Source organism: Garra rufa, chromosome 6 (assembly GCF_049309525.1).
Source record: "Garra rufa chromosome 6, GarRuf1.0, whole genome shotgun sequence".
NCBI lineage: Eukaryota > Metazoa > Chordata > Actinopteri > Cypriniformes > Cyprinidae > Garra > Garra rufa.
Genome location: NC_133366.1, coordinates 17943445 through 17968676, shown reverse-complemented (window position 1 = coordinate 17968676; position 25232 = coordinate 17943445). Strand labels below are relative to the sequence as shown.

The 25232-nt window shown below is 39.1% G+C and overlaps 1 protein-coding gene across 2 annotated transcripts in view; it reads right to left on the bottom strand.

Annotated features, from left to right (window-relative positions):
- zdhhc5a (zDHHC palmitoyltransferase 5a) overlaps positions 1-25232 on the bottom strand; it is a 62182-nt gene that overhangs the window by 9132 nt on the left and 27818 nt on the right. Inside the window, exons 3-11 of one of the 2 annotated variants that reach the window (XR_012355725.1) lie at positions 22591-22712; positions 21469-21626; positions 20967-21139; positions 20716-20818; positions 20253-20344; positions 19269-19395; positions 16677-16788; positions 13377-13489; positions 9960-10976 (exon numbers count right to left, since the gene is read on the bottom strand). Coding sequence is in view for 1 of the 2 variants with exons in the window: in XM_073842421.1 (XP_073698522.1) it covers positions 10048-10976; positions 13377-13489; positions 16677-16788; positions 19269-19395; positions 20253-20344; positions 20716-20818; positions 20967-21139; positions 21469-21626; positions 22591-22712 (1929 nt within the window). In the remaining variant the exon portion in view is untranslated. The remainder of the gene's footprint in view (positions 1-9959; positions 10977-13376; positions 13490-16676; positions 16789-19268; positions 19396-20252; positions 20345-20715; positions 20819-20966; positions 21140-21468; positions 21627-22590; positions 22713-25232) is intronic. The other variant, XM_073842421.1, reaches the window with a different exon arrangement.

Here is a 25232-nt window from a genome sequence, read left to right as displayed (position 1 = left end):
TGTTTACTGTGGTAAAAGATGAACGCGGTATGTTTACAGTGTTTACTGTGGTAAAAAGACGAACGTGGTGTGTTTACTGTGGTAAAAAGACGAACGCGGTGTGTTTACTGTGGTAAAGAGAGGAACGCGGGTGTATTTACTGTGGTAAAAAGACGAACGTGGTGTGTTTACTGTGTTTACTGTGGTAAAGAGACGAATGCGGTGTGTTTACTGTGGTAAAGAGAGGAACGCGGGTGTGTTTACTGTGGTAAAAAGATGAATGCGGTGTGTTTACTGTGGTAAAAAGACGAACGTGGTGTGTTTACTGTGTTTACTGTGGTAAAGAGACGAATGCGGTGTGTTTACTGTGGTAAAGAGAGGAACGCGGGTGTGTTTACTGTGGTAAAAAGACGAACGTGGTGTGTTTACTGTGTTTACTGTGGTAAAGAGACGAACGCGGTGTGTTTACTGTGGTAAAGAGACGAACGAGGTGTGTTTACTGTGGTAAAAAGACGAACGCGGGTGTGTTTACTGTCGTAAAGAGAGGAACGCGGTGTGTTTACTGTGGTAAAGAGAGGAACGCGGTGTGTTTACTGTGGTAAAAGACGAACGCTGTGTGTTTACTGTGTTTACTGTGGTAAAAAGACGAACGTGGTGTGTTTACTGTGGTAAAAAGACGAACGAGGTGTGTTTACTGTGGTAAAGAGACGAACACGGTGTTTACTGTGGTAAAGAGATGAACGCGGGTGTGTTTACTGTGTTTACTGTGGTAAAAAGACGAACGCGGTGTGTTTACTGTGGTAAAGAGAGGAACGCGGGTGTATTTACTGTGGTAAAAAGACGAACGTGGTGTGTTTACTGTGTTTACTGTGGTAAAGAGACGAATGCGGTGTGTTTACTGTGTTTACTGTGGTAAAAAGACGAACGTGGTGTGTTTACTGTGTTTACTGTGGTAAAGAGACGAACGTGGTGTGTTTACTGTGTTTACTGTGGTAAAAAGACGAACGTGGTGTGTTTACTGTGGTAAAGAGAGGAACGCGGGTGTGTTTACTGTGGTAAAAGATGAACGCGGTATGTTTACAGTGTTTACTGTGGTAAAAAGACGAACGTGGTGTGTTTACTGTGGTAAAAAGACGAACGCGGTGTGTTTACTGTGGTAAAGAGAGGAACGCGGGTGTATTTACTGTGGTAAAAAGACGAACGTGGTGTGTTTACTGTGTTTACTGTGGTAAAGAGACGAATGCGGTGTGTTTACTGTGGTAAAGAGAGGAACGCGGGTGTGTTTACTGTGGTAAAAGATGAATGCGGTATGTTTACAGTGTTTACTGTGGTAAAAAGACGAACGTGGTGTGTTTACTGTGTTTACTGTGGTAAAGAGACGAACGCGGTGTGTTTACTGTGGTAAAGAGACGAACGAGGTGTGTTTACTGTGGTAAAAAGACGAACGCGGGTGTGTTTACTGTCGTAAAGAGAGGAACGCGGTGTGTTTACTGTGGTAAAGAGAGGAACGCGGTGTGTTTACTGTGGTAAAAGACGAACGCGGTGTGTTTACTGTGTTTACTGTGGTAAAAAGACGAACGTGGTGTGTTTACTGTGGTACTGTGGTAAAGAGAGGAACGCGGGTGTGTTTACTGTGGTAAAGAGAGGAACGCGATGTGTTTACTTTGGTAAAAGACGAACGCGGTGTGTTTACTGTGTTTACTGTGGTAAAAAGACGAACGTGGTGTGTTTACTGTGGTACTGTGGTAAAGAGAGGAACGCGGGTGTGTTTACTGTGGTAAAGAGAGGAACGTGGTGTGTTTACTGTGGTAAAGTGAGGAATGCGGTGTGTTTACTGTGGTAAAGAGAGGAACGCGGTGTGTTTACTGTGGTAAAAAAGACAAACGCGATGTGTTTACTGTGGTAAAAAGACGAACGCGGTGTGTTTACTGTGGAAAAGAGACGAACGCGGTGTGTTTACTGTGGTAAAAAGATGAACGTGGTGTGTTTACTGTGGTAAAGAGACGAACGCGGTGTGTTTACTGTGTTCACTGTGGTAAAAAGACGAACGTGGTATGTTTACTGTGGTACTGTGGTAAAGAGAGGAACGCGGGTGTGTTTACTGTGGTAAAGAGAGGAACGTGGTGTGTTTACTGTGGTAAAGTGAGGAATGCGGTGTGTTTACTGTGGTAAAGAGAGGAACGCGTGTGTTTACTGTGGTAAAAAGACAAACGCGATGTGTTTACTGTGGTAAAAAGACGAACGCGGTGTGTTTACTGTGGAAAAGAGACGAACGCGGTGTGTTTACTGTGGTAAAAAGATGAACGTGGTGTGTTTACTGTGGTAAAAAGATGAACGTGGTGTGTTTACTGTGGTAAAGAGACGAACGCGGTGTGTTTACTGTGTTCACTGTGGTAAAAAGACGAACGTGGTATGTTTACTGTGGTAAAGAGAGGAACGCGGGTGTGTTTACTGTGGTAAAGAGAGGAACGCGGTGTGTTTACAGTGTTTACTGTGGTAAAAAGAGGAACGTGGTGTGTTTACTGTGGTAAAGAGACGAATGCGGTGTGTTTACTGTGTTTACTGTGGTAAAAAGACGAACGTGGTGCGTTTACTGTGTTTACTGTGGTAAAAAGACCAACGTGGTGTGTTTACTGTGGTAAAAGGACGAACGTGGTGTGTTTACTGTGGTAAAGAGACGAACGCAGTGTGTTTACTGTGGTAAAAAGACGAACGTGGTGTGTTTACTGTGGTAAAGAGACGAATGCGGTGTGTTTACTGTGGTAAAAAGACGAACGTGGTGTGTTTACTGTGTTTACTGTGGTAAAGAGAGGAACGTGGTGTGTTTACTGTGGTAAAGAGAGGAACGCGGTGTGTTTACTGTGGTAAAAAGACGAACGAGGTGCGTTTACTGTGGTAAAAAGACGAACGTGGTGTGTTTACTGTGGTAAAAAGACGAACGAGGTGTGTTTACTGTGTTCACTGTGGTAAAAAGACGAACGTGGTATGTTTACTGTGGTAAAGAGACGAACGCGGGTGTGTTTACTGTGGTAAAGAGAGGAACGCGGTGTGTTTACTGTGGTAAAGAGACGAACGCGGGTGTTTACACTGTGGTAAAGAGACGAACGCGGGTGTGTTTACTGTGGTAAAGAGAGGAACGCGGGTGTGTTTACTGTGGTAAAGAGAGGAACGCGGTGTGTTTACTGTGGTAAAAAGACGAACGTGGTGTGTTTACTGTGGTAAAAAGACGAACGAGGTGTGTTTACTGTGGTAAAAAGACGAACGAGGTGTGTTTACTGTGGTAAAGAGACGAACGCGGGTGTGTTTACTGTGGTAAAGAGAGGAACGCGGTGTGTGGTTGTGTGGTGTGTTTACTGTGGTAAAGAGAGGAACGCGGTGTGTTTACTGTGGTAAAGAGACGAACGCGGGTGTTTATAATTGTGGTAAAGAGACGAACGCGGGTGTGTTTACTGTGGTAAAGAGAGGAACGCGGGTGTGTTTACTGTGGTAAAGAGAGGAACGCGGTGTGTTTACTGTGGTAAAAGACGAACGCGGTGTGTTTACTGTGTTTACTGTGGTAAAAAGACGAACGTGGTGTGTTTACTGTGGTAAAAGACGAACGCGGTGTGTTTACTGTGGTAAAGAGACGAACGCGGTGTGTTTACTGTGGTAAAAAGACGAACGTGGTGTGTTTACTGTGGTAAAGAGACGAACGTGGTGTGTTTACTGTGTTTACTGTGGTAAAGAGAGGAACGTGGTGTGTTTACTGTGGTAAAGAGAGGAACGCGGTGTGTTTACTGTGGTAAAAAGACGAACGAGGTGTGTTTACTGTGGTAAAAAGACGAACGCGGTGTGTTTACTGTGGTAAAAAGACTAACGCGGTGTGTTTACTGTGGTAAAGAGACGAACGCGGGTGTGTTTACTGTGGTAAAGAGAGGAACGCGGTGTGTTTACTGTGGTAAAGAGACGAACGCGGGTGTTTACACTGTGGTAAAGAGACGAACGCGGGTGTGTTTACTGTGGTAAAGAGAGGAACGCGGTGTGTTTACTGTGGTAAAAGACGAACGCGGTGTGTTTACTGTGTTTACTGTGGTAAAAAGACGAACGTGGTGTGTTTACTGTGGTACTGTGGTAAAGAGAGGAACGCGGGTGTGTTTACTGTGGTAAAAGACGAACGCGGTGTGTTTACTGTGGTAAAGAGATGAACGCGGTGTGTTTACTGTTTACTGTGGTAAAAAGACGAACGTGGTGTGTTTACTGTGGTAAAAAGACGAACGTGGTGTGTTTACTGTGGAGACAAACATGGTGTGTTTACTGTGGAGACAAACGTGGTGTGTTTACTGTGGTAAAAAGACGAACGCGTTGTGTTTACTGTGGTAAAAAGACGAACGCGGTGTGTTTACTGTGGAGACGAACGTGGTGTGTTTACTGTGGTAAAAAGACAAACGCAGTGTGTTTAGTGTGATAAAAAGACGAACGCGGTGTGTTTACTGTGGAGACGAACGTGGTGTGTTTACTGTGGTAAAAAGACAAACGCAGTGTGTTTAGTGTGATAAAAAGACGAACGCAGTGTGTTTACTGTGGTAAAAAGATGAACGTGTTGGGTTTACTGTGGTAAAAAGACGAACGCGGTGTGTTTACTGTGGTAAAAAGACGAACGTGGTGTGTTTACTGTGGTAAAAGACGAATGCGGTGTGTTTACTGTGTATTCTGTGGTAAAAAGACGAACGTGGTGTGTTTACTGTGGAGACAAACATGGTGTGTTTACTGTGGAGACAAACGTGGTGTGTTTACTGTGGTAAAAAGACGAACGCGTTGTGTTTACTGTGGTAAAAAGACGAACGCGGTGTGTTTACTGTGGAGACGAACGTGGTGTGTTTACTGTGGAGACGAACGTGGTGTGTTTACTGTGGTAAAAAGACAAACGCAGTGTGTTTTTAGTGTGGTAAAAAGATGAACGTGTTGTGTTTACTGTGGTAAAAAGACGAACGCGGTGTGTTTACTGTGTTTACTGTGGTAAAAAGACGAACGTGGTGTGTTTACTGTGGTAAAAGACGAACGCGGTGTGTTTACTGTGGTAAAAAGATGAATGCGGTGTGTTTACTGTGGTAAAAGACGAATGCGGTGTGTTTATTGTGTATACTGTGGTAAAAAGACGAACGCGGTGTGTTTACTGTGTTTACTGTAGTAAAAAGACGAACGCAGTTTGTTTACTGTAGAATACTAACGCCATGTGTTTACTGTGGTAAAAGACGAACGCGGTGCGTTTACTGTGGTAAAAGATGAACGCGGTGCGTTTACTGTGGTAAAAAGACGAACGTGGTGTGTTTACTGTGGTACTGTGGTAAAGAGAGGAACGCGGGTGTGTTTACTGTGGTAAAAGACGAACGCGGTGTGTTTACTGTGGTAAAGAGATGAACGCGGTGTGTTTACTGTTTACTGTGGTAAAAAGACGAACGTGGTGTGTTTACTGTGGTAAAAAGACGAACGCGGTGTGTTTACTGTGGTAAAAAGACGAACGTGGTGTGTTTACTGTGGAGACAAACATGGTGTGTTTACTGTGGAGACAAACGTGGTGTGTTTACTGTGGTAAAAAGACGAACGCGTTGTGTTTACTGTGGTAAAAAGATGAACGCGGTGTGTTTACTGTGGAGACGAACGTGGTGTGTTTACTGTGGTAAAAAGACAAACGCAGTGTGTTTAGTGTGATAAAAAGACGAACGCGGTGTGTTTACTGTGGAGACGAACGTGGTGTGTTTACTGTGGTAAAAAGACAAACGCAGTGTGTTTAGTGTGATAAAAAGACGAACGCAGTGTGTTTACTGTGGTAAAAAGATGAACGTGTTGGGTTTACTGTGGTAAAAAGACGAACGCGGTGTGTTTACTGTGTTTACTGTGGTAAAAAGACGAACGTGGTGTGTTTACTGTGGTAAAAGACGAATGCGGTGTGTTTACTGTGTATTCTGTGGTAAAAAGACGAACGTGGTGTGTTTACTGTGGAGACAAACATGGTGTGTTTACTGTGGAGACAAACGTGGTGTGTTTACTGTGGTAAAAAGACGAACGCGTTGTGTTTACTGTGGTAAAAAGATGAACGCGTTGTGTTTACTGTGGTAAAAAGACGAACGCGGTGTGTTTACTGTGGAGACGAACGTGGTGTGTTTACTGTGGTAAAAAGACAAACGCAGTGTGTTTTTAGTGTGGTAAAAAGATGAACGTGTTGTGTTTACTGTGGTAAAAAGACGAACGCGGTGTGTTTACTGTGTTTACTGTGGTAAAAAGACGAACGTGGTGTGTTTACTGTGGTAAAAGACGAACGCGGTGTGTTTACTGTGGTAAAAAGATGAATGCGGTGTGTTTACTGTGGTAAAAGACGAATGCGGTGTGTTTACTGTGTATACTGTGGTAAAAAGACGAACGCGGTGTGTTTACTGTGTTTACTGTAGTAAAAAGACGAACGCAGTTTGTTTACTGTAGAGACGAAAGCCATGTGTTTACTGTGTTTACTGTGGTAAAAGACGAACGCGGTGTGTTTACTGTGGTAAAAAGACGAACGCGATGTGTTTACTGTGGTAAAAAGACGAACGTGGTGTGTTTACTGTGTTTACTGTGGTAAAAAGACGAACGCGATGTGTTTACTGTGGTAAAAGACGAATGCGGTGTGTTTACTGTGTTTACTGTGGTAAAAAGACGAACGCGGTGTGTTTACTGTGTTTACTGTAGTAAAAAGACGAACGCAGTTCGTTTACTGTAGAGACGAACGCCATGTGTTTACTGTGTTTACTGTGGTAAAAGACGAACGCGGTGTGTTTACTGTGGTAAAAAGACGAACGCGATGTGTTTACTGTGGTAAAAAGACAAACGCGGTGTGTTTACTGTAGTAAAGAGAGGAACGCGGTGTGTTTACTGTAGTAAAGAGAGGAACGCGGTGTGTTTACTGTAGTAAAGAGGAATGCAGTGTGTTTACTGAGGCATAGCTGATTGAACAAGAGCAAAAAAGTGATCGGTTAACATAACTTACTCCGTCCTTATATTGAAATACATAAATGTGAGTGTTATAGTCTTTACTCATATGCAGTTGCGGGCTGTAAACACGTTTGCAAGTATTGCGTTAAGGTTACATCTTAATCATTAACAGACACCGTTTTAAACCATCTAGCATTACAAAGCTAAGCTTTATACTGACCCTCGTTTATAAAGCAGCATGGTGAGAAATGATTCGTGTAAACACGAACCCATTTAGGTAGATCGGCGGTCACATTCCCTCAGTGCTGTCAGTTTACTTCTAATTCGTGGTGGGTCTATGCTAAAACACTGCTGTCTATCAACTATCGCAGGAGCGGCCTCTGTCGGTGTTACGCCACATTGACAGGCATCTGAGAACGGCTCGATATGAGAAGAGGCAAATAATTTTACTAAATTAAAAGAAAACTACTGGGTGGATCTTTGTCATTCTAGGGTGCTTGTGTACACACACTCCCAACACACATTTCAGTTCAAACAGCTTGTAAAAGTGCATGTGGCACCGGATGACCCCTTTAACTACATTAAAAAAAAATCCTGAGGAAAAAAAAAATCAGTTTCCACAAAAATATTATTCGTTGATAATAAATGTTTCTTGAGCAGCAAATCAGCATGTTAGAATGATTTCCGAAGGATCACGTGGCACTAAAGACTGAAGCAAATGGCTGCTGAAAGTTTAGCTTTGCCATGACAAGAATAAATCACATTATAAAATATTAAAATAGAACAGTTACTTTAAATTGTAATATTTAACATTACTGTATTTTGATTATATAAATGCAGCCTTGGTAAGCAAGAAACTTAAAAAAAAAAGCATTTTAACCCCAAACTTTTAAACAGTATTGTATTTGAGAGTAAAGGTATGATGATCCTGTAGCATGCATTTAAATCATGCACAATATTATATTAAAATGTGGCATTTTAGGGTAGAGTAATGTCATGTGAAAGTTTCCCTGCCACAGTCAAAAACTGATTAAAGCATTACAATGTGACCAAAAATAATTCACAACACAGCGTGAAAGAATTACAATATGAAAACAATGCATGACAGATGTCAGTAAAAAGGCCTCCCAGATCAGTTTAGAAAACAGTGCAAAGAGGCAATGAAAATGTAGCCACAATGGCAAATTCTGTCTTGCCTGCCAGTATATTTTAATTTCTCTGCTACAGAATTTGGAAAGGAAGCATTCTCTAAAGCACTGAAGCATGGCAGGTTTATTCTAACCATCAGCTCTGTTGCCGGCATACCAATCAAATGACTGTAACGATTAGGCTCATTGTTTGGCCATTGGTTTGTTTCCCTATGACAATGGACACGTCAACTTAAAATATGAAATTTCTATGACAGAATGTGGCTCATTTTGTTCTCTTCCTCAAACTAAGCAACAATGTTTCCTGTAAAGAAGATTTATTGTCAACATCTTAGCTTTGAGTTATTAGTCAGCATTTTAAAAGCAACAAAATCACCCTGACCTCCGCTAAGCAGGCTTTCCAGACCCCTAAATGAGAACAGTAATGAAGCTTTCTGTCCGTCTCAGATCTCTCCATTAAGTCATTTTGCCACTGATTAAATTGGATCTGTTTATTCTAGAGTACAAAATCCAGTTTATCTACACAGGTTACCATGGTAACAACTTAAGTGGCAGCATGATGTCAGGAGACTTAAAATGTAAATAATCTAAACAAAAAAAATCTAGTTTTCCATTCTCTCACACCTCAAGAACAAGTGCTTAATTTGATTCTGTTCATATTTACCATGAAATCATGATATGGCACTGAGACAACACAGGTAATACAATTTTGTATGCATTCATTCAGAAGTCTTGAGGTGTGAGAAAAAATACCTGAAATCTGACCTGTCTGTTCAGAGTAAGCCAAAAGTCAGGTTTAAAGGATAAATTCACTTCCAGAATAAAAAATCCTGAATATTTACTCACCCCCTGTCATACAAGATGTTCATGTCCTTCTTTCTTAAGTCAAAGAGAAATTAAAGCTTTTAAGGAGAAAATTCCTGGATTTTTCTCCATACAGTTGTCCAAATTGAGTTTCAATGCAGTTTTAAAGAGCTCTAAACGATCCCAGCCGAGAAATCTAGCAAAAGAAAATTGGTCATTTTCTACAAAGAAAAAAAAGAAAAAGAAATAGAAAGAAAAATGTAATGAACGCCCTAACCGTTCTTTTTGAACCAGAGTTACCTTTCCAACGCGATTACATAATGCATGAAGTCGTAGACGTGCATTGCAGAGCTAGTGCAAGACAAGCATTTGTGGTTAAAAAGTATGTAATTATTTATTTATTTATTTTTTAGAAAATGACCAATTATTTTGTTAGATTAGACCCTTATTCCTCGGCTGGGATTGTGTAGAGCCTTGTGTGAAGGAAGCTGCATTGAAACTGCATTTTGGACCTTTAACCCGCTGATCCTCATTGAAGTCAACTATATAGAGAAAAATCCTGGAAAGTTTTCCTCAAAAACCTTAATTTCTTAATACTCTTTCTTTTTTCTTTGTTTTGATTTTATAACTATACTGCTTTACTGGTTTGATGTTTTCTTCTAGAGATTAAACCAATATTTACCAATATTTTTCCCCATATTTAAGCATTTTACCATAATGTATATCAGTTTTGTAATATCGGATTCACCAATAAACGCCACCATCTTGTGGGTGTTTTGAGAATTTCCTGAATTAAATAATATACAGCCATGAAAGAGCACATGTTGGAAATTAAATTTTCATTTTTGGGTGGAGTAACCCTTTAAGCACCTTGTACAAAACCTGTGGATGACATGGGGGTGAGTAAATTATCAGGAAATTTTTATTCTGGAAAACAAACATTCAACAATGACACCAAGTAGCAGAAAGCAACAGACGATCGCTGATAAAAGCATAAAGCTACTGAAGAGTCACCTAGACAGAATGAGTTCAGACCCGTGGAAAAAAGCAGAAGGAAGATAGAAGTGAAAGAGATACACTCACAGGAGTCTGGGAGGAGGAGGAGGAAGAGTAGGAGGAAGGAGGCAGCAGGCTGCGCAGAGCGTCGTAAGGTTGAGGGGGAGTTACTCACTTTGGCGCCTGTATGCCCCCTCCCCCGACCGAGGCTGAGGCTTTGCGGACCAGGCGGTACTGCATCTCTGCAGCGGCAGCGCTAGAGTAAGACAGAGACTTCCCCAACGGCGGGGGGTGCGGCGAGCGTGGAGGGTGAGTGGTGGGCGGCAGGGGCGTGTCAGTGGAGCGAGTGCGGTACGGATATGAGGGCTGAGATGGGCCCGAGTCAGAGAGCAGAGGGGGTCGAGAGAAGCGGGGCGGCCGATGGTGATGGTGATGGTGATGATGGTGGTGATGATGGTGGGGCGCTTGAGAGTCGTGCAGCAGGCGTTCCCGCTCTCGTTCAGGCGGAACGGGCGGAGTTGAGGTGGAGCCACGTAGATAGCCGACATGCTGCGGGGAAGCAAGGAGGGCGGTGCTGGAGACAGACGGCTGATGGAGCTCCGCCTCCCGTTGCTGGGCGATCTGCGCCGATAGGAAAGGCGAACTGTATCCAACTACAGGCGTGCGAGGTCGGCCCGGTGACATTTCAGGTGCTGCCGACTCAAAATCCGGGCTTTCTGAAGGTGTGAGCAGACTATCGTACGACAGGCTGCCGTTCCGAGGACCCTGCGGTGGCGTCTGATTGGCTAAGCTCTTGTAGCTGGTGGAGGTGGTAGCTTCAGATGGCGGGGCATTGTGGGAAGAGCGAACACTGGAGGAGCGCGAGCCCCCTCCGGCAAGAACTGTGGGATCAGAGAAGGAGGGATACGAACGCCCACCTAGGGCGTATCCTGTGATCCCTGAGTCTGGAGGTCCTCCAGGACCACCACCTGTTCGCTCTGGCCCGCTTCGCTCCACTCCACCCCCCTCGCGCCCATCCAGACTGGGCTCAGAGCGATAGCCTGGCTGCTGACTGGACTGGAGAAGAGAGGAAGAGGACTCTTTAAGACTGTCCCCACGACTCATCTACAGAGAGAGCGAGAGAGAGAGACAGCAAGCAGAAGAGTTTATAAAGTTTCAAAGGAAATCTGCAAGCTAAATTCAAAGGGATGTCAAGGATCTTGTGGGCCACTGGGGACAGATGATTTAGGAAAGCATTTTCTATAGCTATAATAAAGAGGCAGTATTGTGACAGACAGAGAGGCTAAGCTTAGAGAGGCAGGGAACAAACTTGGACACACTAAAGGCAGAGCACCAAGGTTTTTTACAGCAGTTTCAATGCGTGTCATTTTTGCATTTGTTTCAGTATAGCTTGTTCAAAATCAAAAGACCACAACATCTATCTTTTCTTGACTTGTGGTCTTTGTTGGCAGGGGTTAAAAAGCCCTGGGGCCTCATGTATAAAAAGTAAGCTACATGACATGCAAGCATGACATTTACCCTGTTTGGCTTCTTAGCCTAAAATTGTAGATTTGACTGTAGCCAACTGTAGTCACCCTGAGTGACTGTGCATATTTTTTTTTATCCATTTAACTCACAGAACTTATTCATGAGCAGGACTATTTTTCTGTTCTGTGAAATATCTAGTTTGTTCTGCGACTAAATGTCTTAAAGGGGTAATTCACCCAAAAATGATTTTCTCACCCTTAATGCATTCTACAATGACTTTCTTCTATCAGACATTATCCAATCAGAGTTATATTAAAAATCCAAGCTTTAGAATGGAAGTGAGTGTAATTATTTCAATAGCCCAAAGGAAGTATAATAAAGAACATCCATTAATCATAAAAAGTACTTGACACGGCTCCAAAAAACTATTTCTTTACAACTTTATAAACCATAATCTCTAGTTTCTGCTTACTGTCATACACACAACTGTGCGTACGTAGGACATAGGCGTAAGCTCCGGTGAGAAGTGGCAAACAAGGAAGCACAAAGAAGAGAGCAAAACAAAACAACATGATATGATAGATGGATGTGCTTTATTACACCTTTTTTTGGAATACTGAAAAATGACACCCACTCACTTCAATTATAAAGCTTGGAAGTGTCAGGGCATTTTTAATATAACAAAGTCATATATGCCTAGGATGGCTTGAGGGTGAATAAATCAGAGGGTAATTTTTATTTTTGGGTGAACTATCCCTTTAAGTCCTGTGCCTGTTATTTTCACAAGTGTTTTCCTGATTTGAGGGCTGAGACAAACCAAACAATAACTATTCTCATTTTTGAGTGAACTATTTCAGAAACTCTTGAAGGTCTGCAGGTTTATAGGCCTCACGTTCAAGGGGAATAAAATATAATATAAAAGAGAAAATTATAGACCTGTTATTAAAAATTTTTTTATCACAATATCAGACTTTCACTATGCAATTATCAGGGCCAGAATTATCCATATGTGACCCTGGACCACAAAACCAGTCTTAAGTCGCTGGGGTACATTTGTAGCAATAGCCAAAAATACATTGTATGGGTCAAAATTATAGATTTTTCTTTTATGTCAAAAATCATTAGGAAATTAAGTAAAGATCATGTTACATTAAGATTTTTTGTAAAATTCCTACTGTAAACCTATCAAAATGTAATTTTTGATTAGTAATATGCATTGTTAAGAACTTAATTTGGACAACTTTAAAGGTGATTTTCTCAGTATTTTGATTTTTTTGCACCCTCAGATTCTAGATTTTCAAATAGATGTATCTCGGCCAAATATTGTCCTATCCTAACAAACCATACATCAATAGAAAGCTTATTTTTCATTATTCATTATCTTTTATTATTCATGATGTATATATCTCAGTTTTGTAAAATTTAACCTTATGACTGGTTTTGTGGTCCAGGGTCACATATGTCTGTGCCATTTTTTTTTGTATAAGCTGTGGCCTTTTGAGAAAGCAATGTGATCTTTTTGTAAAGACAGTATCTTCATATAATATAACCCTTATTTTTTCAAAGTAAAGCTATTTACCTTGAAACTACTTAATACTGGGGATCCATAAAACAAATGACAATTAAATAGAAACTCATCTGCATTAACAAGCTGCATTTCAAAATGAATGTATATGGACAATGAAAAAAGATGGATATTGAAGTAGAGAGAGGACCATTGGCACATAATAAAACAATAACGCACACAGACACACAGAAAAAGTAGTACAGTGATAAACTTACTGATACTGTTCAACTGAAAGCCACTGAGTCAACCAAATTGGAAGGGGAAAAACAATTTAATGGATTGAACAAAATGTTAGAGAAAAAAAGACTTCTGAAGAATATGTGGTATAACAGAAATAATAATTACAGTCATGCAAAAGAATGTAAATGATGTCAAATTAAATGTAGTGAATCACCACTATAGATTGTGAATGAACACACAGACCTCTGTACTTTGGATAAAAGACATGCAGATCAACAGAGAAAAGTTACCTGGTTGGCATAGGCATGTGTGAGGGCAGTGTGGTTCTTGCCCGGGCTGCTGTATGTGGGCCTGTACTTGAACATGGTGGGAGTGGGCGGTGCTTTATTCAACAGACTACTCTCTGCAAACAAAGGACAAAGAAATATAAAATGAACAGTTTTAAATACATTTTAGGAACATAAAAGTGACACAACATCATTGCAACAGGTAATCTTAAGGCCTGTTCACACCAAAGACGAAAACTACAACTATAAAGATTTAATCATCGTTCTAAACCTATGAGAATAGATATGTTCACACAATAACTATAATGATAATGACACAGAGGCAAGATATCATTGGAAACTGATGCAACTACCATGTTCAAGGCCCAGAAAGGTAGTAAGGACATTGTTAAATTTGCCCATGTGACAACCATTCAACCATAATTTAATGAAGCTACAAGAATACTTTTTGTGCACAAAGAAAAACAAATTGTGTTACATGAACTACTTTAACAATGTCCTTACTACCTTTCTGGGCCTTGAATGTAGAAGTACTGTTGCCGTCTATGCAGGGTCAGAAAGCTCTCGAATTGCATTAAATATAACAGGATTTTAATTTTTGTGTGAACTAACCCCTTAAAGAACTCAAGCATTTAAAATGGCACACAAGATAACAACAGCGCCTGCTTAGAAACAGAAATGAACATGCTTTGGTGTAGATGCTAATATAGTTATTATAGTTACACCTACAGATACCATTCTTGGTGTGTTCAGGTGATTCATAAATGGCTAAATATATGCATGGAAGACAAGACCAGTCACAAAATACATGAAGATAGCTTAAAGCTTACTTTGTCAAAATGTACAATTAAGGAACAAAGGATCTATAAGCTTTTGAGATATATTAATTAGGGATGCACCACCGAATATTCGATCGAATATTACACCAAATTTTCAGCCGAAAGACTTTTATCACCGAAACAACACGGCCGAAACAGTATGTTGACGCAAACAGAAACCGCGGCCTGCACGTGCTTGTCTGAAGCAACACGTCTGCGGTGTGGACGTATTTCAGTATATCTGTGAAAGACCCACGGATAGCGATTTGCAAAACATGTAATGCCGAAATTTCAAGAGGGGTTGTGTCTGCAGTCATGCGTGCAGTGATAAGAGCAGAGAACGAGACAGATGTAGCTTTCAGTGAGTGAAAAACAAATGGCTTTACGTTGGTGTTACGTCGCAATATTTTAAATATGTCTTTTCTATATACTTTATTTTTTATAAATATTTATGTTTTAAACCATAGAGGTGAGCCAATGGATTGCACACAAGCATCGTGAAAACTGCGCAATATGTTAAAGTGAAAGTGCTTTCAGCATCTGATGTGCATTCTCTCAGAGACAATGAGAGACGATTATATTTCATATGCTGATATTAATTTAGTCCCCTAATATTTTTCTTGTGCCCCGAACATGGTGGGAAAAAAACCTAAAAATAAACGTATTTTGTGTAATCAAGGTTTGATTTTGAAGGTCGGTTCTTGAAATAAAGCTCTTAATTTTCATTGATGATTGCAGTGTTATAGGGTTGCACGGTATACCGGTACTACGGTAGTGTCGTAATAATAAAGCTTAAAAATACCCGCGGTGCCATTGCATTTTTGAAACGGTAGTACCGTAAGATATGTTGTATGCACTGCAGGAACACTGTTGAAAACGTTCATTTGAACATGCACGCCAGAGAAACATTACAACTTGACTGCCAAAATGTCTTTCTGCTGTGCTTTGTGTAGTGTACAGGCTGTGTAATTCAATGTTTCCCGACGCTTCAGTTCAGTTTGAAATGAGAAGTTGCACGCGCACGTTGTTGTTCACACTGCAGTTTATCAGAAGAGAGGGTCTGATTCAGACCGTCTAATGCTATTTAAAAAATAGCAGCTCAAGAATCACTTATTAAACATTAAAATGTTTTACAAGAAAGTATTTTCGTATTTTTATTCATTTGCCCACTTTTAGAAAAAGTGTAATAATTTGTTTCTGGAAGCATCTTTGCAATCACAAATGCAATTCCATTCATTAACATAGTGGCTTTGCACTTGGTTCTTATCAGTCATTAAATATATATAACAACATATAACATTATAAATGAATGCGTTTTAATATAGAAGCTGCTAACTTAGAAATTTAAAGATATGCGAGCAAAAATGCTCCTGCAGTTCAGCAATATGACAAGAGTTTCGTTTCTGTGTTCGAATCCGAATCCGCGTTGGTTTGGGCGAATCACTGATTCACTATGCCATTCATAAAAACGGTCATTTGATTTGCTCCTGAATGATTAAGCTGTTCCTGGCGGATTTAAGTTTCCCATCATATTACATTATTTTTCAACATATTTCTATATTCAGAGTTTTGTATTTAAAACATTAATCTTATAACATTACTTATGCAATTATAAGTACAGTGCACATGTATAAATACCACATCTAAATGTCACTCCATGCAGCTTCTGTGCAGTGCTAAGATGAGTTTTGTCTACATGATTTCATGGATAACAATAGCCTGTCATTCATTCACATTAATGAAGTATTCAGAGAAAAATCTTGTCTGTTTTCATTTACATTTTTTTTTTTTTTTAATTTGGATTCATTTTGTAGAATTGAATTTTAAATGAACAGAATACTGCATGGTATCGCGATACTTCAGCTGGTATAGTATCGTAAGTCATTTTTATGGTATCGTGACAACCCTACAGTGTTACAAGGGGTTAAGAAAGTCTTAATTATGATTTCAAGTGGTCTTAAATGTGGGGACTGAAAGACAAGAATTGCGATGAAACTTCAAAAGGCTATCCATTGAATAAGCATGAGCGCTGCACGTTTCAAAGTCATTTGCTGCGCTACCTTGTGTACTAGCATTCTGACAGCGCCTCCTGCTGGAAGAGAAACGAGTAAAGTTGTAAATGTGAACTGATGGATCCACAAGATAATGTGTTATAAAAATTTTAACTATTAAACAATTTAAACAAAGGCAGTGAAATATATGTATATGTTATTTAAGTAATATAATACTTGATTGATAATCATTGTTTAAATTAATATAATTGAGTTATTCTTTGAAACTTTAATATTAATTTTAATGCCTTGATTTTAGTAAGATTAGTACACAGTCATAGCCATAAATGCAATGGCACTAATAATTGGCATAATTTTTTCGTGGTTTCGGTTTTCGGCCTTGGTTTCCTCTTTTTCCGTTTTCGGCCAAGAATTTTCATTTCGGTGCATCGCTAATATTAATCAGTCAGAATGCTACTGTAGTTTGCTCTAACCCTCAGAATGTCCGACAGGTCCGCGTGACAGCCCAGGATATCTAAGCTCTGGTTTAGGTGGAGGTGGAGGCTCGGCATCAGCAGACTGACTCTCCATCAAACTGCTCTTAGACTGAAAGATTGCAAAAGAGAGAATGAAACACAAGTGGTTAATTAAATACAGAAACAGCTGACTAAAGGTATTTTCTGACTCATATACAATGAACGATGGAAAAAAGACTCAAAGCATGACTCTTTCCTCCCCGAGCTGAACTGGATGACGACATCACTGAATCAACAATGAACTGACTTAACTTAACTGTTTGTTATTGTCCTCTTGCATTATTGAGACATTCTTTTCCTGTTTGACACTGTAAAGCTGCTTTGACACAATCTGTATTGTATAAAGCACTATATAAATAAAGGTGACTTGACTTGACTTTCCGATGCCAAAGTCATTGAAAAAAATGGTTACATTGTCAAAGTTGTTAACTGTCAAACTAAACTAAAGAGCAGCACATTGTTATCCCATGCAATTTTTGGTACTACCCTACTTGTTTAGTTTTGGTTTATCATGCTAGTGTTGGGTAATAAGTAACATTTTAATTGGGATCTCAATTGACCCTTCACAAAAACCCGCCCTCCTTAGTTACTGTTGCTATGTCTGACAAACAATGCCGCTCTTACACTACACATCATGTTCTCACACAGTGAAGAATACAGAGTAAAATGACAACACAGCGACAGACAAGACAGAGCAGGTTACTTCTGGTATAAAACAATGTCTCAGCTTTAAAATGTAGTCATTTTAAGAAACTTAAACAATAAACACCATTTTGTGGCCCTTTAATGTGTCATGACAGATCACTGTATTGCCTTATTAGGTCAACTGACACTTAAACCGATCATCTTTCTTATTTACTTAGCACAAAATTAACATGAATGAACCTCAAAATGTATTTTATTTCAGCTGCAGAAAGATGTCAATACACAGTTTTCCAAATTTAAGTCCACCGAAGATAATCTACTGTCTTGGCAAATTCTGCGTTATGATTGGTCCGATTGCCTGTCAATCAAGCTGTTTTCAGATATAAAGAGTTAAATCCCCCAATCAGAACTTTTCTGCCTAGTGTTATTTAATCTACTCATCCTGGCAACCATGCACATGCTCAGGACTGATAAAAAAAAAGCAATGATAATATAAAAACTAAAAGAAAAAAAAACTTAATTTAGAATTGTTGGAGTTCATTTTACCACTTTTGAGAGAAGCTTCTTCTTGTACAAGTTTTCATGTAAAGGGTGTTTTTATTTATATAATAAATATATCAGGAACCAAGATGAGATCAGAGTTGACAGTCTTTGATTGGTGATTTGTGATGAATTCTTTATTATCCGTGATTAATAATTGTGCTAATGATTTGAGCAAAGTAATTGTGCTTATCAGTTTAACCATTATCATGGAAGCCCTATACCATGTAACCCTATTTGGCAAAGACACGCAAGTTGCTGGGTGGGGCGACATGAACACACTTTAGGCTCTTTCTCAGGCTCTGGACTTTTTAGCGTGCCAACTTTCCATGAGCAACTGGTTACAGCAGGCACACCTCTGTGATATTTTGAACTAGGGCAATGGTATCACGGCAGAGGATGCCAAAAGATTCAGCAACCTTATCAGAGGGATAAGACCGGGACTTCTGAAGATAATGGAGGAAGAGAGAATGAGCATTTCCAATAATCAGTTCCTTCCATTTCTGCACAGCAGTGCACATTTATCAAGCTGCTCTCGCTGCCATTCTGTACCGCCTTCCTCCCTCGTGCTATCAGTGCTTACAACTCAGCAAGCTACAAGCTGAGCCTTTCATTTTAAAAACGATTAATGCAGAAAGCCATGTATTGCCAAAAAGCATTCTCATAACTCTAGGTTGCAAAATGTCAAAAACGTGTAATGAAGTGCTCCAAACTGATAGAAAGTTCCTGTAGTCTTAAGGAACATAAATCAAGTGACATTTCAGAGCACAACCTTTCATTATGGAATAAGAAAGCATTTTTGACAGTTTAAAAGCCAGTCTACATTTCAGCCATATTAATGCAAGCCTGTCTGTGTCAGCCATCCTCAATCAGATGGTAAATGGCACAAACAGATATTTTTTGAGCTTTGCCTGCCAGAGAGGGGAATTGGAGCCAGTTGCTTGCAAAATAGTCTAACGCACTCTCTGACCTAGGGATTTTGGCTCCAACAGGAACATCTGTACCTCAGTGGCAGAGGTAACACTCATGGCTTCATTCAAACATTTTAAGTCATGAACTTCCATAGCCTGTCAAGTTTCCGGATAAGGGTTTTTTAAAAGCATTGAAATTCAGACTGACTTTCTAATAAATCACTCTGAACAATTTATGATTTGTGAATCACTTAAAACAAACAGACTCTAAAGAACAACTTGCTCACAAAAACACAAAAGTAATATCTACAATTTAATTCATTTCCATGGCTCTCTCAAGCCTGGAATATACAATTAAAAAAATTGCTGATATTTCATACCAATTGAGAGGAGAAGGTTGGAGAGAAGCCTTGAGAGCACTAAAGCAATAAGTAAAAAGGCATTATTTCCTTACCCGGTGCAAGTCTCCTTGGATTCCGTTGTCGAGCACCTTGGCTGCCAGTTGAGCCTCACTAAGCTGCGGTCGGAGGAAAGGAGGCTGAACAGACACTGTCTGAGCCTTCTTTTTTCTACCCAGATACCTGAGAGATCACAATACAACACTGGGTTAAAACATCAAAGAGAAAATACAACATAAAGTGATTTTTTTATTAGCTAAAAAATGGTTAAGTTAGTTATTTCTATCTTTTGCTATAGTGTGTCAGTAGGAAATATCAGTTTACATTTTCAAGCGTTCGTTTTGCCATTAATTGTAATAATCAAGTGAGATTTTTGTTTGCAGAAGTCAGACAATGGCCAGTGCTCCACACAGAGCTCTGATCTCGTCATCATCCAGTCTGTCTGGAATGACATGAAGAAACAGAACAAACTGAGACAGACTAAATCCAGAAGAACTGTGGCAACATCTCCAAGATGCTTTAAAAAAATCTACCCGCAAAGCTACATTACTGTTAAAGGTTTTAGGCACTTGTGTAAAAATACTGTAATATGAGAATGTTGTCAACAATAATGTCATAAATACATTTTCTGTATCAATTAACTTCTATTAACTAAATTAAACCAACATTTGGTGTGACCATCCTTTACATTTAAAGCAGCTTTTGCCCTAGGTGCACTTTGCAGGTATGTTTCCTGAAGCATCTTGGAGACATTGGCAAAGTTCTTCTGGATTTAGTCTGTCTCAGTCTGTTGTTTCTTCATGTCATTCCAGACAGACTGGATGATGATGAGATCAGATCTCTATGTGGAGCACTGACTGTTGTCAGACTCCTTGTGCAAACAAAACTGGATTATTACAATTAATGGCAAAACAAATTTTTGAAAATGTACTGACACACTACAGACAAAGAACAAAGAAATAACTGACTTAAAACCATTTTTAGCTGTTGAAAATACTAGTGTTCTAATAATGTTGGCCACCACTGTATAGGTAACATACCTGGGTGCCTGTGAGCTGCACAGAACGTGTGAGACGTTCCTTAAGCAGCCGTTTGTGAAAGGATTCACTCCTCCTCTGAACTTCCCTGTTACCTACGAACAGAGTTGACCATTAAACAACAACCTTAGTAGTTACTTTAAGTTATCTGTCAATTAAAACTAATTTTGTATACGTTTAAAAATAATAAAAAGGCATGAAAAGAGGCAAGTAGTGAGACAATAAGATAAAAGTGTGCACATGTGGTCAACATAAAGACTAGGAGAGGGGCAGAAATAAAGCGGGAAACTGGTCTGGGAAGAGGATTAAGATGAGATTACTATCTAAAGAAGGAGGGCTGAGAGAAGGTCACATTTTGTAGGATTATAAAACTGCTTAATATGGATTTTAATCCCAGTTCACCACCACGGTTATTGACAGGAAAACAAACACGACAACAGAAGATTATGATTGCGCATGTCACAACCTGCTCATTGGTGGTCCTGCCTCTTGCCACCAGAACAATGTGGAAACCAGTAAGACCTGCTACTGGGATGAAGAAAAGCCCAGCGACACACATGACAGCCATACTGATATAGAGTCAAGGACAAAACAAATCATGATACAAATCAAGTTCAACTCTCACTCATAGACACTGCAGAGATGTAAGAGAGTGGATTTTGGCCAAACATTTTTGGTGTGAGCACACATAAAAATTAAACAATTGTTTAAGGATACGTGACAGCCGAATGCACTCTGTCCAGCTGCTGGGTGTGGTAGAGAATGAAAAGCAGGCCGAAGCCAAAGACGCCCATTATATGAGCCGTCAAAGAGAGCAGGAACAGGAAGAAGTAACGGTAATTCCTCCGGCCGATACAGTTGTTGACCCACGGACAGTGATGGTCAAAATCCTGCAAGGAGAGAAGAGGCAAGTTGTGAGCGTGTGTGAATCATAATGGTCAAAGAGAGAGAGAAAAGCTTAAGGTTGTCCAAAGCAAGCACACTTCTCTACTTAATTAACACGAATCGATCGGTCTAGTCTGCAAAGCATTAGTCAGAGCAAGAGTGGACAGACTGATTAATGACAACGATTTACACATTGAAAAAATAGAACAAGATAGTAAAAATAAATGCAAATGTTATGGAATTGCTATGTATTGTAATGTCATTTGTTTTGTCATCACACAAATTGGGGTCAGAGCTAAACACAATCACTTGAATAAGGTGTGTGTGCGTTTACCTCCACACAGTTGTCACACACAGAGCAGTGTGAACAACGTGGGGGTCTGTAGAAACGACAGGTGGAGCACCACTTCATCCGCACTTGAATGCCTCGGATCTCCACAGTCTTGTAAAGGGGAGCCCGGAAATCATCCTCTTTATCCTCATCTTCCTCAGCTAGAACACACACACACACACACACACGGAATCCTGTTTACTTTATGACCTTTGTGTTCCTTAACACACATCACAAATCATCACTGCATGTTACTCCAAATGAATAAAAACGGTCTTCAGAATTTTTCAATAATATGTACTAAAAAGCTTTTGAGTGACGTCACCCAAGCAGATAAGACAATAACTAACAGCCAATTAATATACAGCAGTTTTCAGATTTTTCTCCCATTGTTGAACATTGCATTTTACTTAGAAACATTAGAAAGGTGAAATGGACTGGGAATGCTTTTTCATGCTGATTTTAAAGGGATAGTTCACCCAAAAATGACCCATAAGACCTTCATTCACCTTCGGAACACAAATTATGACATTTTTGATGAAATCTGAGCGCTTTCTGACCTTTCAGAAAGGTGGTAAGGACATTGTTAAAACAGTTCAATTGACATCAGTGGTTCAACCTTAATTTTCGGAAGCCACGAGCATGCGTCATGGTACTCTCGTGAACGTGCGTTGAAGACACGGAAGAGAAGAAATTGTTGAATAAAGTAAAAATACTCTTTGCACACAAAAAGTATTCTCATAGCTTTATAAAATTCAGGTTTAACCACTAATGTCACACTGACTATTTTAACAATATCCTTACTAATTTTCGGTCTGTACAGAGTCAGAAAGCTCTCGGATTTCATCAAAAGTTTCTTAATTTGTGTTCTGAAGATGAACAAAGGTCTTGCAGGTTTGGATGGACATGAGGGTGAGCAATTAATGACAAGTTTTGGGTGTTATGTTAGTATATACTATTTTTAATACTGATTAACATTTAAAATTAGATTTTACTTTTATTAGTAGTAATTTGAGTTCTTCTACTTCAATTTATTTTTATTTTGGTTAGTTTGCAAGCAACATTTCCTACTGCAGCTGTATACTCGCACACACAAACACATCATATTGAAGATTGTTTCATTACCTCTAGGGAAGATGCCAGGATCCATAAATGTGGCCATACAGAAGTTGGCCAGAACAAACAGAAACATAATGCCATTGTATATTGGCACAGCCGGAGAAAAGTGCTCTGAAAGCCAAGGGCACCTGTGAGAGAAACAGGCATGAATAAGACATAAAATTAGACTGAAATCTCACACTTCATACATACTTTCACATATTTAATCATATATGTAATAATCTTTCTCAAATCTGCCTTATCTTAATCTAAGGAAAAGAGCTGGCTGTCAATGGAACACACTGACTAATAATGTATTAGCCACATTCTTACTCTACGTGATATAGACATATGTAGATAACCATACAATTTCTTCTGGGAAACAGTAGGGTTGGGTACCAGTACTTTTTAAGGGTACCGACCAAATTGCATCGGTACTACCGCTTCACATTAAATCAATCTGTACCAAATTCTGGTAACTGAGAATTCATCTGGGGCATACGTTACAACCATAACCACTTAATTGTACAAAAATAAAATACAATTATTATTAAAACTTTTTTAAAGGAATATTCACAGTTTTTTCTTTCATGTATACATTTTTTTGTTTGGCAAAAAATTAATGGGTTTAATGCCTTCATTTGACCATCATACAAATTTAATCAATAGAATTTCTGATAAAAAAAAAGAAAGAAAAAGATTGTAGGGCCCTATTGTTCAAAACGTTAAAAATTAGAGGTTTGGATTTAGATTTACTGTTTTGGATTTCACTGAAATGAACATTTGTTATTACACAGAGTAAAGGACCCAAAAAAGGTACCGTTGGATGCAGGCACCGAATTTCAGGAACCGATTACAAAAGGGAACAGTACCCAACCCTAAAAAAGAGAGGGTACCAGAAAATGCACAATGTGTGAGAGCACACAAAAACAGAAGAGAGAAATAATAAGAAAATAAGAGAGAGGGAAGTGGCACTTTATGACAGATGCTGGCCTATTTTCATTGCCTTTCAGTGTTTAATCTGAGGGGGGCTGGTGAGAAGAGAGGGATCAGAGGGGGCAAATGACAAGAATGAACAGACGTGACACAGCATCTGACTTAAGCCCCCCAGATTTCCTCTTGTGTGCCAACTGGAAGGGCCGTTTTTTAGTTTTTTTTTTTACTTGGCATGATGACTTTCATGTTTGGTTATATTTACAGGTCACGACTTATAGAATCCAGGGCACAAGAAGTCAACAGGAAGTTTGATGTGATTTCTCAATTTCAACGAAAAAAACAGCGCTGACTGCACTTTAAATGCTGATGTTGTATAAACACACTGACCTCATCAGTTTATGTGTGCACAAGCCATTCAGTGTATCATTAAGGAGCTTATCATCAAGAACTTTTGTTTATGTAAACATGCATTTGCATAACCATCAACATCATGTTCATTTCAGTGTCAATACGTCAAACGTGGGAGAGGACTTTGGTAAGGGGGCTGTAAATAACAAAAAAGTCCTACACATGCCTGAACTGGTATTTTTTTTTTATTTGTACTCCAACTGCAAGTAACATTGGCAGGAAAGTGACTCCTAAGACCAGAAATGCTTTTTGGATTTACATCAATGTTACTGTCAAAATGCATAAATCCTGACTAGGAAAATATTGCCTTATGAAATGAACTGGGACACAGGCTAATTTAAGTTAGAAATTCTGAAACTTAAAAGTTTAGTTATAAGTTTTGAAAATCAAACAAAATCTGCAGAAGACTGTTCTTGTCACCATTTGAAACATTTATTATAGATTATTAATAGGCAAAGAAGCATTTTAATACAGTAACATTTAATATAGATTATTAATAAGCAAAGAAGCCTTTTAATACATTACTGCTAAGGTAAATTCTGATATTCTAATGTGTGAAAAAGCTTTCTGATATTTAAGATAGCTTGCTGTTTTGAACATTATGAACTGAGGATATTATTAGAAGCGCAATCCTCAGATGTTTGCTGTCAAATTTTAACAGCAACAACAAAAAACAATACAAAAAGGACTAGCAGTCTAGCATTCTCAGATGTGGCTCATTCAATGATAAAAAAGCTGAAAAATGACAACACTGAAATACTGTCCTACTTTGCAACTGCTGCCAACGATCATCATCAGACAAGCTGTTTGTAACGTAAAATAATGGAATCCTGTGCACTTGGATGGTTTCATACAGGATTTTATATAAATTAGCCTGTAACATATTGTCGGTTATAGTGATGATAAAAGATAAAGTAAAAGGATATCAAAAAGGACATAAATGGAATTTAGTAATTTTTTTCTAAATATTTAAATGAGTCTTAAAAAGCGCATGCTGTCACATTCCCTTTTTAGGGCAATATGAAGTTTTATTTTTGTTATATATTTGTTTAATAAAAAATTTAGTGGCCTATGACATGTTTGTTTCTCAGGTATTGTTTTATTATAACCAAATTCTGTTTAAGCATGTCTAATTGTCTGAATTAGAGCTGCAAAACAATTAGTTGCAATTAATCGTTTTAAAATACAAGTTTATGTTTGTGTGTGTACTATACATATTTATTATGTATATATAAATGTACACACATATTAAAGAAAAATATGATGTTAGATTTATGTGTAAAATATTTATAATTATATATGATATAAATTGATATAAATAAATG